The sequence below is a fragment of the Canis aureus genome, chromosome 28 (genome assembly GCF_053574225.1).
Source record: "Canis aureus isolate CA01 chromosome 28, VMU_Caureus_v.1.0, whole genome shotgun sequence".
Taxonomy (NCBI): domain Eukaryota; kingdom Metazoa; phylum Chordata; class Mammalia; order Carnivora; family Canidae; genus Canis; species Canis aureus.
The window spans coordinates 25,180,078-25,194,334 of NC_135638.1; the positions used below are offsets into that span (position 1 = coordinate 25,180,078).

The 14,257-nt window shown below is 37.4% G+C and overlaps 1 protein-coding gene across 30 annotated transcripts in view; it reads right to left on the reverse strand.

Annotated features, from left to right (window-relative positions):
• CSPP1 (centrosome and spindle pole associated protein 1) overlaps positions 1 to 14,257 on the reverse strand; it is a 183,702-nt gene that overhangs the window by 61,603 nt on the left and 107,842 nt on the right. For 29 of the 30 annotated variants that reach the window (XR_013367216.1, XR_013367218.1, XR_013367219.1 and 26 more), the window contains 6 exons: positions 12,281 to 12,385; positions 10,496 to 10,562; positions 9,558 to 9,675; positions 4,867 to 5,006; positions 1,912 to 2,052; positions 51 to 97 (listed from right to left, as the gene is read on the reverse strand). Coding sequence is in view for 22 of the 30 variants with exons in the window: in XM_077876701.1 (XP_077732827.1) it covers positions 51 to 97; positions 1,912 to 2,052; positions 4,867 to 5,006; positions 9,558 to 9,675; positions 10,496 to 10,562; positions 12,281 to 12,385 (618 nt within the window). In the remaining 8 variants the exon portion in view is untranslated. The remainder of the gene's footprint in view (positions 1 to 50; positions 98 to 1,911; positions 2,053 to 4,866; positions 5,007 to 9,557; positions 9,676 to 10,495; positions 10,563 to 12,280; positions 12,386 to 14,257) is intronic. The other variant, XM_077876691.1, reaches the window with a different exon arrangement.

Here is a 14,257-nt window from a genome sequence, read left to right on the forward strand (position 1 = left end):
ATATTTTATCCCCCAAACATTAGCTTGAAAAACTATAACTGGCTTCTTACCATTCTGTGGTCCCGTACTTTAGCACTTGGGATGGCATCCAAGTCAACTGTCATTGATGGGGGAGAAAAACAAAACTTTAAAAATAAAAATTTTTAGAATATCTTTTGTGACCAGCTCTCTACCGTAAATTCTTTTTCAACTATCACATTTTAGAATGTTAAGATATTACTTATTAACAAATATAACTCAGCATCCATTCTAGTTGAATAAAATTTTCTTCAATTCACATTAATGAACAGAATGAGTAGAATCATTGTGAACTTAAAACTGATGCCTATAGATAAAGAAGATAATGTAGGACTTCACCATCTTCTCTCATATTTCCACAATCTAGGTAGAAAGTTGCTTGAGTGGAGTTACACACGAGCCCCTCACATGGAACTAGTTCAGCCCCAGGCACTGGGTTCCACAAAGACTCTGGATCAGATATCCCAAAGGCCCGTATTGGATTTGACCAGTGTTCCTGTGTGTTCCCCTGAATAGTACATTTTGTCCTTCAGAGACTGCTTTTGAGAATGAATAGGCTACCAATGAATGAGATAGCCTGTATTCCTTCTTAGAATATTTTATACAATGTTTGTGATTTTTTAAGATTTTATTTATTTATTCATGAGAGACACAGAGAGAGAGAGAGAGACAGAAAGAGAGAAAGAGAGAAAGAGAGAGAGAGAGACAGAGAGACAGAGAGGCAGAGACACAGGCAGAGGGAGAAGCAGGCTCCATGCAGGGAGCCGGACGTGGGACTCGGTCCCGGGTCTCCAGGATCACGCCCCAGGCTAAAGGCAGCGCTAAACCACTGAGCCACCTGGGCTGCCCTGTTTGTGACTTTTTATAGTTAAACCATATTCTTATGAGTTCAACCATCACAGAGTTTAATGGCAGTGGGCAGGTGGCTGCTGTGGAAGATGGATACCTTCGGTGCTAAGATGCCCCCGGTGTCCCGCCGGCGACCACCTAATGATACTATGCTGTCAGACAGTGACCTAGGAGACCACTGTGAGAAACTCGGTATACGATGAAGGACTTTCCCTACATCAGTCTTTACCAAAGTCCTGACCTGGCCTAAAACGGTACACAACTTACTCCTGTGTACTGTCTTATGGTCAAAAAAGGTTCTTCAGATTCTGCAGGCCTAAGAATGAGAATGTCTTCTCATTTTTATTACTGGGTTGTTGTGATTTTAGGACTCCTTTTCCATGGCCGCCCTCTGTGGCCTGCAGGCTGGCAAAGCTGGTGAAATATGTGGGAGGGTCGTGTAGGACACTGAGCCAAAAGAGCCCACAGATGCTACCTCCACTCTGCCACCAGGTGCTCCCCCACCCAAACTTCCACACTCCCAAGGGACCCCAGATCTCTCCTTTGCAGCACTCAGCACACTTATGCTTATTTGGCATCTAACTTATCCAACATCTAACTTGCTCCTTGACAGCAGTAGCATATTTCACCACCACATCCCCCAGATATGGGTCAGTACTTGTGTTCACTGTAGGCACTCAGTAAGTATCTGCTGATTGGCTGGTTATTCAAAAACATATTCATAGCCCAGTCTCACTGAACAGATTTTATGTCCTATCAAAACCTGTCAGACACATAGGGCAAAGAAATGCCCCATAGGGCACTGGTGTGTTTGCCCAGCACTCCTTCCTGAGCTCCTTCTTCCTGCTGCAGATGTCATCTGGCCTATCTGAGGTACTTCATCCTCCTCGCTATAGTGAATGGCTGGGCCCAAAAGGCCATGTGAGCATGGAGCTGCCAGTGGAGGGAAGTTGCCTGGGACTGTATCAATACCAGAGAGGAAAAAAAGCCAACAACAAAAAAACCCCACTGATACTATTTGAGATAGGAATGATTATTTCTTACCTTCAGCACCTTCCTGCATCTTTATTTTATTCAGTTTCTTCTGCTGCTCTCTTAGTAGGGCTTGCTGCTGAATCTCCAAGGTGTGGTGATCTCTTGGAGGATCCGGGTACATGAATTTCAGATCAACTCGTGTTTCTGAATCTAGTACAAAACATATATTGCCAAGTTCAATCTTTGTTTCCAAACGATATTTTATAGAACTTCACTGCAAGTAACCTATGAGTAACCTAATTTCAAAATCAAGGAACAATTAAAATAATAAACTATCAAAGTCAAAAGGTATTAAAATTATCATTAAAACTCAAAAACAGGAAATTAATATTCTTTAAACAATTGCCCTTTCACAAACTTATCAACATTAAAAGGAAACCTCCCCTCGCCCCAGAACAAGCAGTAGCTTACTATGCATTCTCTGTCCACACCTTCCCACTCCCCAAGATGCTCCCAGAGCACACAGCTGGGCAACTATGTACAGGGATAGCCAAGCAGTTAGTGACATGGCTACAACTCAGGCAGCCATTAGGCGCTGTAATCACAGCCAATCTCAGAATATACTGAAAAAATCAAAATATAATGTTATTGGCCAATTAATACTTTAGCCTTTGCAAATATCATGCAAAAAGCAAAATAAATGCAGACTGGCTGGAACTTTAGGAGAGGTATCATTGTTGGAAGAAACAATCTAAGAATTCATTTATGCCACAAGTTCAAGAATATCAAGTTATCAGAATGAAAACGTTAAACCTTTATTTTTAAATCTTAAGAATAAAAATATAGTTCATACATTTAAAAAGCCTTGAAATTATTCCCTTTGTTCTACTAATTATACTGCTGGAATATAAAGAAAGAATCCTAAAAAAAATAATAAAGAAAGAAAGAAATGACTCTAAATATGTAAAAAGCTTTATGATCAGAAATTATAAAAATTATTAAAATAAAGTAATAGTGTAATATAACAAAAACATGAGAACCATGTTGAATATCTAAGAATTAGAAAATGGCTAAGAGCAAAGTTAACAGAAGATATTCTGGACACATGAACTTGGATTGAATGGACCCTGACTTGGCTATTTCCAGACTCAGTTTCCTCTCTGTAAAAAGAAGAGATATCAACAACTGAATCACATAATGAACAAGGACTTAATGTGGAAATAATACAAGGAAATGAATGGCTCAATTTTATGGTGTAAAACTTTTTTTGTTCTCACAATCTCTTTATACTCTTTGAGGACCCCAAGAAGCTTTTATCTATGTCTCTCTCTCACACTCACAAGCCTTATTAGAAATTAAAACTAAAAAAAAAAAAAAAGAAATTAAAACTAAGAAATTTTTAAAATGCAAGAATACATAAATGTGTTATGAGCGTTAGAGCAATGAAGTTGTCACATGTTGTGTAACCTCCAGAAAACCTGTACACATGTGTGAGAATAAACATGAAAAAGACAAATAATGTCTTAGTTTATAATAAAAACAGGGTTCTTTTTTTTTTTTTTTTTTTTTTAGATTTTACTGATTTCACAGAGAGGGAGAATGCACAAGCAGGGGGAACAGCAGGCAGAGGGAGGGAGAAGCAGGCTCCTCACCGAGCAGAGAGCCCAACATGGGGCTCCATCCCAGGACCCTGGGATCATGACCCAAACCCAAGATAGATGCTTAACCAACTGAACCACCCAGGCACCCCAATAAAAACAGTTTTAATTGCACAGGTCCCATGACCAAACTCTGAGACCCACTGGGTTAATACAACGCCTGGCATATAGTAAATTATCAATAAATGATAGCGTTAAAAAACAACAGTAAATGTAATTGGTGACATTTATAAATCTAAATGAAAAACAAAAGAGAAAAGTAATGGTTATATCTTGTTTTTGTTTTAATTAGGCTCAGAAAGAAGATTAGAAATATGAATGGTGTTTATATTTAGGTGGTTTGAGTAAGGAGATTTTTCTATCTTATCTGTGTTTTCAAAACTTTCTGTAATAGATACTACTTTTAAAAACAAAAAGAAGAAAAAGCAAAATCTGGTTCATCCAGTATAGGTCATATGACCACATATCCAGCAACTTGTCACCTCAACTCCAACACTTGTTCTATTAAAGGTACAAAAGAATAATCACATGTAATACACATTTTTTGTTCCTCTACTCATTTTCGGTCTCCCAGGCCCCTGTATATCCCTGGCAATCCTATTTCTCTACTAAGCTTTCTCTCCTCCTTCTAAGTGCTACATCAAATCTACTCTCTTCCTTCAGAAATCCTCCATTTGTTCCTGCCTACTCAGGGACCCTGCTCTCATCACTCCCTCTCTCTACTGTACCCTACCCCACATTAGCCATCCTAATAAGATCCCCCAGCTCTAGACCCTTCACTCCTCCCCTTCTCAGCCAAGCTTCCTCCAGGGCTTGTCTTATGCTTTACTGCCTCCAACACTCTGCCTCCTAGTCAATCCTCATTCCAAAGTTAATTGGCTTCTGAAGCCCTAATTTCACCAGAAGAGATCTAAGTGAGGTCACCAATGACCTCTCATCCAGCTGACACTTTGCAATATTCATCTTACATGATCCTTTCTCCCTAACACAATCTCTTCCCTCAGCTCTCAAGATACCACATTCTCCAGTCACTGTGGCTGTTCCTCCTCAGGCTCCTTCCTAAGCTCGTCTTGCCCTGTCCCCCATCCATTAATGACAAAGGCCACTCATCTCATTATTCTAACTCCTCTAATCCACTCCCAAGAGGCTGTAACAGCTGTACACTCTCCAAAAGAAAAGAGCTAGACCCACTAAAGCTTCATCTACCAGACTGGTAAGCTGAAAACTCAAGCATATAGATAGAAATTTTACTCATCATTTAAAATAGGTATTCTAAATGAAACTTTACTTTTAAAAAAGGATACAAATAAATACTTGAATAAGGGCAGAACACAGGTTGTATCTAAAAGAGTAGCATTCTACTCACCTCTATCTTTCAGCTCATTGAAGTCATGAATATTCTGAAAAGTAGTAGCATCTAAGCCCTTAGGTGACTGTCTTCTGACAGGAGCTTGCAGCCGATGCCTAGCCATGTCAAATATATCCATGGGATTCCTTTCTCTTTTCCTACAGGTAGATGACAAATTTTGGATATGCATTTTAATAGGAAGAGAATCAGAGTTCACATTTAACTCCCTGAGCAAGAAATCTGGCATCTTACATCACAGTATATTACAGAACTTTAACATCTGTTATTACAACCTCTTATATTAAAAAATATGGTAAAATTCACTGTAATCTTTCATGATCTTCCGATGCAAAGTATCCTATTAGAAGAATATAATGAGTTAGCTTTACCTTAAAATGTTCACATAGTAGAGAGATTAAATATTGGTTTTTCTGACCTCAAAGATTATAAAGACCAGCTCTGCTATTTACTGGCAAGTTTGACCTCGATTTCATCATCTATATGATGCAGATGATGTCTAGTCCTTCTACTTAAGTGAAGTTATATACTGTAAAGTACCCAGCACTGTACCTGACTTCTGTTAGGTAATCAGTAAGTGTAGTCTTCCCCTCAGCCTAAAATAAAAATTATACAGAGAAAAATGTACACACCCAATACAATGGGTATGAGCCACAGTCTCCAACACTAATTTTACAATGGGCTTTCAGGGAACTCAATACCTAATTGGTTAATTTTATACTCTATTCCTCTCGTACCTAGAAAGTTAACCTACTAGGCAGGTGGCTTAGTAAGCGAGTTTTCTGTTAAGGCTTTGGGGGAGTGACTATAAGAGGAAAGGGATGGGAGACAGTGTCTCTAGCACTACAAAGAAAGACCTATCTCTGTGCTTCCACAGCACTAGAGAGGGCCCCCTCTATTTCTTCTATAAATGAAGCTTTAAGATATAGCTGTCAGAGACTTGGCCCAACTCCTTTCATTTCTTTGTTCACTAAATCTTCCCTAAGTACCTAGATGGAGTAGCTTGGATCCCAAAAGGCAATAAATACCACCTCTCTCCTGGAGTCTCTTTTCAGGGGAGAATAAAGAGTCACAAAAATGGCCCTCTTGTCAAGGCTGACACAGACCTCTAAATAGAGAACCACCTAGGATGATAGGAACTGCAACAAAGATTCATTACATTGCAAAACAAATACCAAAGCCTTCTAGGAGGCCATTAAACTGGACTCCTGCCTAGTTCCCATTACTGCTAAAAGTGAAATAGGCTGCTAAGAATTAGATTATCAGATCTTTCTTGGATATGAGATGACTAATGCTTGTTTTGTGTCTAACACAAATAAGAGTTCAATAATGTGAGCTTAATTAATGAATAAGATTCTTTCTGTGAAACAATTTATAAAATTGGAATGAAGAATCAACTGAGATATCTCTGATTATAATACATATTAAAAATTATACCAAAGTACATGTATTTAACCAATTCTTGCTAAATGATGGCAATTCTAACATATATTCTCTAACTTAAGTTAGCATGTAGAATTTACAAGGTACTTTCAAACACATATGTATATTTTTTCTTTACTAAAATCTCATGGTTATCATTTGCAAATAAGAAAACTAAAAAGCTGCCTGGTCTGTCTTATATTGGTTTGCCAAAAGAGTACAGTGTTCAATTTATGAATGAAGCAATGAAAATACATGTCAATAATCCACTATACTGAAGTAAATATGCATGTCTGAATATGCAAAGCTGCAATAGTTAACTAGACATTTATAAGATCATAAAATAAAAACAATACTGACCTCTCAATTACTTAGAAGTAGTTGATAAGTAAAACAGAATTATTCACTGAAAATTACCACCTTGGGTTAACATTTCATTATCTAGCCATTCTGTATTCTCGAAATTTTCTCACTGTGTTTACTTAGCAGAACATGCTTGGAGGTTAAGCTGCTATATTAAAATCTTACCATATACTAGACCAGAGTCTTAAATATCAGTATAAAGTTAATAAACATACAAATTGATAGACCAGGAACAAAGACAGATATGTTTATGATGTAGTACACATACATATATTAAATTATCTAGCTCTGTAAACTAACAGAGCCCAGAGGCAAAGACATCCAATAGCAGCAAGCACATCTAACATCCAGACCTTGTTTCTAAATATCATTCTCCAAGAAGAACCATGGCTTCCTGGAGAAATGACTGATGTCAGGGAGGTGGTAGGGGAAATACAAGAAGATCCTGGAGTATCTCTTGTAATACTAGAAAATACAGAAGTGCCCAAAATGGACAATGGATTATATTCCAAAGTACAAAATAAATATACACAAAACACAAGAGAGATAAATAAATGATTAAATAAATAAAGGGAAGAGAAGGGACAAATTTTTTTTTAACGATTTATTTATTTTAAATAGAGAAAGAGATTGAGTGCGAGTGGGCGAGCAGGAGGAGGGGCTGAAGGAGAAAGAGAGAGGCAGACTCCCCATGAGCTCAGAGCATGACCTGAGCTGAAATCAAGTCGGACGCTCCACCAACTGAGCTACCCAGGCATCCCAAGAAGGGACAAATCTTTCTTATGAAAAAATTCTAAATAATATGCATAGATAACCAACCTCCCCACCGAAGATGCAGCTTAATCTCACCTCCTACCCCTTCTTGTGAGTGTGCCAAATTTATTGATTTGTGTCCTGGAGCAGAGAAACCTGACAAAATTCTACTTTAACCACATGATGAAGGTTCCCATCCCCAGGAATGTCCCGTAGATGCCAGGTATCCCCACGATATGATGATGTGATGAGAAGGCCATCCACTTTGTGCTATTTTTTTCCAAAAACCCTTAGCACCAGTCTAATCATGAGTAAACTTCAGACAAATGCAGACTGGGGGACATTCTAGCCAGCCAATACCCCCCCTCTAGACTGTCACAGGCATGAAGATAAGGAGAGACTAAGAAACTGTCCCAGACCAGAGGAGACCAGGATACATGACAATTAAATGCAATGTGGTACCCTATATTGTATAGATTCTGGACAAGTAAGAGAGCATTAAAAGAAAAACTTCAGAAATCCGAAAAGTATGGAACTTAGTAGTAATGTTCCAAGTATCAGCTTTTAGTGATAGTCATACTCTAGTAACACAAGATGTTAATAATTGAGAAAACGGAGTGAGGAGGCATATGGAAACTCTGTACTATGTTTGCAACTTTTCTTTAAAACTATGCCAAAATAAATCACGTTTTTTAAAATAAACCCTCTTTAAAAAAGTGTGGTAGTTACACACTATATTGACTTTACAACCTACAAAAAGACTGCAACTGCAATTTGAAGAACACTATTTTAAAAAATTTGAGTCATCTTGGCAAAAATGATCATAAATGTCTGATAGTGAGTTATTTTGCTAGAAAGTATTTTAGAAAACAGATTGTTGAATGAAAATGTAAAAGATAACTTTAAAATATAATTGTTTATAATTATTCTAACTCTGAAGTTTTCCATTCCTATATCATTCCCCACCCCAGGACTAAATTTCTATGCCTGATTTTGTTGAAGACTAAGATGGGAAAGTAAGAGACCGATTTCATAATTTTTTAGTCGTTTCAACTATCTCTTTCCCAGCATGCACTTCCCTACCACTTAGATTAGCTTACAAAGCAACATCTGCACCTATTTGCCTTGCGCACATATGGACTGAAATCAGTCAATTATCTTCATTCACTGATTTCTGTGGTGAAACAAACTGTCCATTCTAAGATAGAGCTGGAAGAATGACGTGCCCCCTCGGAACTCATTTTTTACTAAGTCGAATCCTGTTACACATTTCATGGTTAGAGCTACTATTTCTGGTATTCCTTTAAGAAAGTGCTACTTCTTTCTTCCTCCCGGATTCTAACATCTCACACTACCACCATCTATATAAATATATTAGTGGCAGAGGAAGGACAGCTAAAACACTCAATTTATATGTTTTATATTAGGTTAAATAAAATTCATTAAATATCCCATATTTTTGCACTGAATATAGATTCAACAGGTATGGATAAATGTTTTATGAAGGCAACCTAATCTACATAAAACTCAAGAATATGGGGATCCCTGGGTGGCGCAGCGGTTTAGCGCCTGCCTTTGGCCCAGGGCGCGATCCTGGAGACCCAGGATTGAATCCCACGTCGGGCTCCCGGTGCATGGAGCCTGCTTCTCCCTCTGCCTGTGTCTCTGCCTCTCTCTCTCTCTCTCTCTCTGTGTGACTATCATAAATAAATAAAAATTAAAAAAAAAAAAAACTCAAGAATGTGAATCTAAAAGCATATTGGTTAAAGAAAAAGCTGCTTTACCAAAAAAGAGAAGAAAGAAGAAAAGAGAAAGAAAACCTACCACATTACTACAAACACAAACAGACTTAATAAATCATATGCTTTTTTTGGATTAGTTGCATTGAGTCCCTCCCCTAGGATATAATTATTAAGCTACATTTCTTTTAAGGGAAAGGCTATTTCAGTCATTACAATTTTACCAACAATCTGTTAAAATCTTTCTCAAGCATGCAAACTAACCATTCTAATAAACGTGATTTTAAAATAAAGACTGATTAATCCTGTTCCAAAACTGTAGAATGATTGAATGGATTCTGGTTAGCATGTAATTCCTTTTCCTGAATATAAGAACAACAAAACACAGAACAAAAAACACAAGTTGTAACTTGCCTTATGTGAATTTCATCATCACTGTCCATGTGTAGCAACCGGCCTTGCAGACGCCGCTCTTCGCTACGAAGCTGTTTTCTCATTTCTGATAACTCCATAATTACATTTTTTTTCTCCTCTGCAAATTCACATTAATAAGTAAAAAAATAAGACAGGTATAAAAAGAGAAGATTAAACATTAAACATAAACTGACTTATAAAACTAAAATGCTCAGAAAGACATCTTTATTAAAGTTATTTTTAGTGTTTTATATATACAGATCATATTTATGAATACCAGTAAGATATACACACCTATTTCTGAAATACAAAAATTTCCAAAGTTAAGAATTATTCTTAATGGGGGGGAAGAGTACACCTACAACGGGAAGCACAAGAGAGTTCCTTTGTGGTAGTGCCACAGTTCTTGTTTTGTTTTGTTTTTTAAGACTTTATTGACGTGAGAGAAAGAGTGATAGAGCACAAGCAAGAGGGAGAGGCAGAAGGCGAGGGAGAAGCAGGCTTTCCATTGAGCAGGGAACCCGATGTGGGTCTCAATCCAGGGACTCTGAGATCATGACCTGAGTCAAAGGCAGATTCTTAGCCACTGAGCCCCACAGGCGCTCCTGATGTCACAGTTCTACAGCTTGATTGTGTGGTAGTCACACAAATTATCCATAATACAAATGTACAGAACCACACACAAACACAAATACATATCAATTACTTTGTGTTAAAACTGTGAGACTGGATGGAAGTCTGTACAGCATACCAAATGTCAATTTCCTGGTTAGTGTTCTATGTAAGATATTACCACTGAGAAAAGCTGCAGGAAAGGGTACACAGGGACTTCACTGTGCTCTATTGTAACATTCCGTGAGTTTATAATTATCTCAAAATAAAAAGCTTAAAAGAGAAGTAGTCTAGATTACAGACTGAATATTAATAGTTAACTCTACCTTCTGCACGTAGCTGGTTTCTCCTGGCAGGTACCGGAGGAGACTGTGCCCTGGACATGGAACTTTCCTGTTTAATAATCATAACAAAGATATACTCAGTATGCCTTCTCTACAAAGAAGCTTGAAAACAATTCTTTTTTGAAGTAACTATATGTGAAAGAAACCAGACTTCCCACTATCCTACCTATACACTTACCTACATGTATTTTTCCTTCCCATCACAATGGAAGGGTCCTCCTTGGTCCATCCAAAAACAATCCCTTCACCTATTCTCTGTATCTGGTAAATTGACTCTGACCTCCTCCAATCACTCTCTTTTCTCAGTTTATGCTTAAAAAAAGAATCTCCTCCTTCATCACTATCTACTGTCCCTTCTCAGCTATCCCCTCAAGAACAGATGCCAGTACAATGTCTACTTCCTCATGCCCATTCACTCCTCACCACATGGCTACTGCCTTTGCTTCTACACCCTATCACTCCGCTAACACAGCTCTCACCAGTCACCAGGTGACCCCAAGTGACACAACCAATGGGCATTTTACACCCTTCTACTTGGCCAGTAGCAACTGATATTGCCATTCTCTGTCACTTTCTCTATTTCCTTTCTCTGCTTCTTAAATATTTAACTCCCAGTGTTCCATCCTCAGCCCTCTTTACTTCCCCCAAATTCATCCTAGATGGCTGTACTCATCTGACAAGGAACAATGTTAATGGCTCTCAAAACTACAAAACCAGTCCAGAGTTCCTTACTTAGCCACAACCTATATTTTCAACCACCCACTTTATATAAATCTCACAAGAAACTTGAAAGTCGTCACTAATGCCTACCCCCCGCTACAGTCTGTAAATGCCATTATCTGTGTTTCCTAAGGATATCTTGGATTTGTTATCCATTCTCTGTTCTTAATGTCACTGCCTTTGTTTAAGTCCTCAAAGTCTCACAAATGGACTTCTGCAAAACCACTATAACTCGTTTCCATGTTTATGGTCTTACTCGACCTCTAAAATACATCTCCATAACACTGTCTTCTCCAACTGATGACACGTGTCATTCTCCTACTTAAAGTATTACAATGCATCCCTATTCATTATCTACCACAGACCTACTAATCAGAACCTCAGAGGGTGGGATTCAGGACAATGTTCAAACATTTGCTTTGTCTATTCTGGTAATTAGCCCCTTTGGTATCCACTCATCAATGGAAATAAAATCAAACCCCTCAGCACTCTATACAACATCCTGCTTATGTTCTGACCTCTACCTCTCTTATCACCCTGGTCAGGCACTGAGGCCAGACCAAACCACGGTGTATTCTTCTCCATGTGTGCCACATGGCTTACACTTTCTTCCACAATTTTGCACATGCTCAAAGTCCCTCTTCCTCCTCTTTATGGCAAATTGCTACTCATTCTTCAAGAGTCAACTCAAGGAACAATCCCTCTAGAACATTTTCCCAGCTCTCTTTTGATAACAGCTCAGTCTAAAGTATAAGGGATTTCATTAGCATAACTACAGCTAGCCAGTTGATATATTATCAAAGAAAGCGCCTCCTTGAGGGGCCTGGACAAGAACCATTTGCTAAATTATAATCCGTCAAAAGAATTTAACTTAAGGGTACCAAGTATTATCAATTACAGCTGATGCAACAAATAAATACAAACATCATCTATATTTCAGATCTGAAAAAATGTGATCTAAATATGATGAATAAAAAAAATTCATTCAATTCCCCTAATCTAAAATAACTTAGCTAAGATGAACAAATCAAAAGAAAAAGCATATACCTGAATAAAGGAACTTATAATGCTGTCAACTGAAGGAGGTCTTTGAAGTTTGCTTGCTATTTTGTTCTGAAGAGCAGGAACTACAGGAGAAGGCTGTCTCAAGCGCTGGGGGAGAAAAATTATATATATACACACACACACACACATATATATACACAATATACATGTATACATACACACATATACCAACATATGTATGTATATAAACATACACACATATATGTATACATATATATGTGCCTGTGTGCACAAGCACCCCTAACAGTTAACAAGACCATTTAGGAAGTTCAGAATGCTACTGCCTTTTTTTTTTTTTTAAGATTTTATTTCTTGGGGGGAGAGGGGCTGTTCAACCCCCTACACTTAGAATTACGTGTGAGGGAAGCTATATCATCTCTAAATTTCATTTCTGGACAATAAAGGGTCTCTTAACAATATCCGTTAGGGAAAAAAAAAAGATTGTATTTCTTTATTTGACAGAGAGAGAAAGAGAGAGAGAGAGTGCACAAGCAAGGGAAGCAGCAGAGAGAGGGGGAAAAGCAGGCTCCCCACAGAGCAGAGAGCCTGACGCAGGGCTCGATCCCATGACCCTAGCCTGAGCTGAAGGCATATGCCTAACCAAGTAAGCCACCCAGGCGCACCTGGAATGCTATTTCTTTTATTTAATAAAGTATTTAAAAAAAAAAAAAAGCCAGAACTCAATTGTGTAAGATCAAAAACATCAGGTATGATAAACATAAATTGATTTAGATACTTTTATTAAAAGAACAAGACTCTCAGAACAAAAATATTCAACAAACTTAAGTAAAGCAACATCATGCCAAGTATCAGGAAAATAACAAAAACAAATAGAACTAAGGTAAACATCTGTCTAAATAATAAAAGAAATAGGACAACACGAAAAACAAAAACTTTTCTGGAAAAGCTCTAAAATCTAGATCCCTTGTCACCAAGAGTATGATGAGGAAATTTTCCAGATCACAATAATATTCTACATCTCCAGAAGAAGTAAATCAGGGTTTCTAGTCTACAGAGTAATGAAGCTAACAGTTTCCAACTTCTCATGAAAATCAAAATGCAAAAGGACCCATAAAAACTCTCAACAAAATGCAATAATTATCTGGTTAAAAAAACAAAACACCCAGACCAGAGTATATGTATGGATGTTAAACTGTTCATTTTGCATGGTACAAAATCAAATATTACTTTCACTGGTGACTTTGCTAAAATTAGAAATATAGGAGAAAATCTTTTCTTTTAAAAACACTAGATGACCACAAGCAGAATTGTAAAGACAATATAAACCTAAAGGACTGCAGAGGATAAAGCTAACATAGCATACTCCACATAGTAAGAAAACAAATAACTATCAAGGAAGCATAAACAAAAAAAATTAGGATAAAAATAGATGGATTTGGGTATCACCTTTCAAAAGATTACAATTCTCTAATTAGGATAAAAAAACAATTTAAAAACATAAAACTAAATTCAACAAAATATACAAGCTAAGTAAAAAATACATGGTGACACAAAAGTAAAAACTAAGAAAACAGACAACGTATATATCAGGCATACATAAATAAAGGAAAAATTATAGCTAGCTTCATCAGTGAGAGCAAAATACAGGGACACCCGAGTAGCTCAGCCATTGAGCATCTGCCTTAGGCTCAGGGCGTTATCACAGAGTCCCACATCGTGTTTCCCTCAAGGAGCCTGCTTCTTCTCCCTCTGTCTATGTCTCTGCCTCTCTCTGTGTCTCTCATGAATAAATAAAATCTTTTAAAAAAAATGAGAATAAAATTCATTAAATGTAACAAAGCTGGCTTAAAACTATGCTGCTTCACAATTGAACTATAGCAGTCATAAAACTGTGTATTCCTAAGGAAAGTATTTTCTTTTAAACGTAATAAAAAATGGGCAGAAACACAATTGTGGAAAATTAACAATTATCTTTCATTTTTAATCAATTTTACAAGA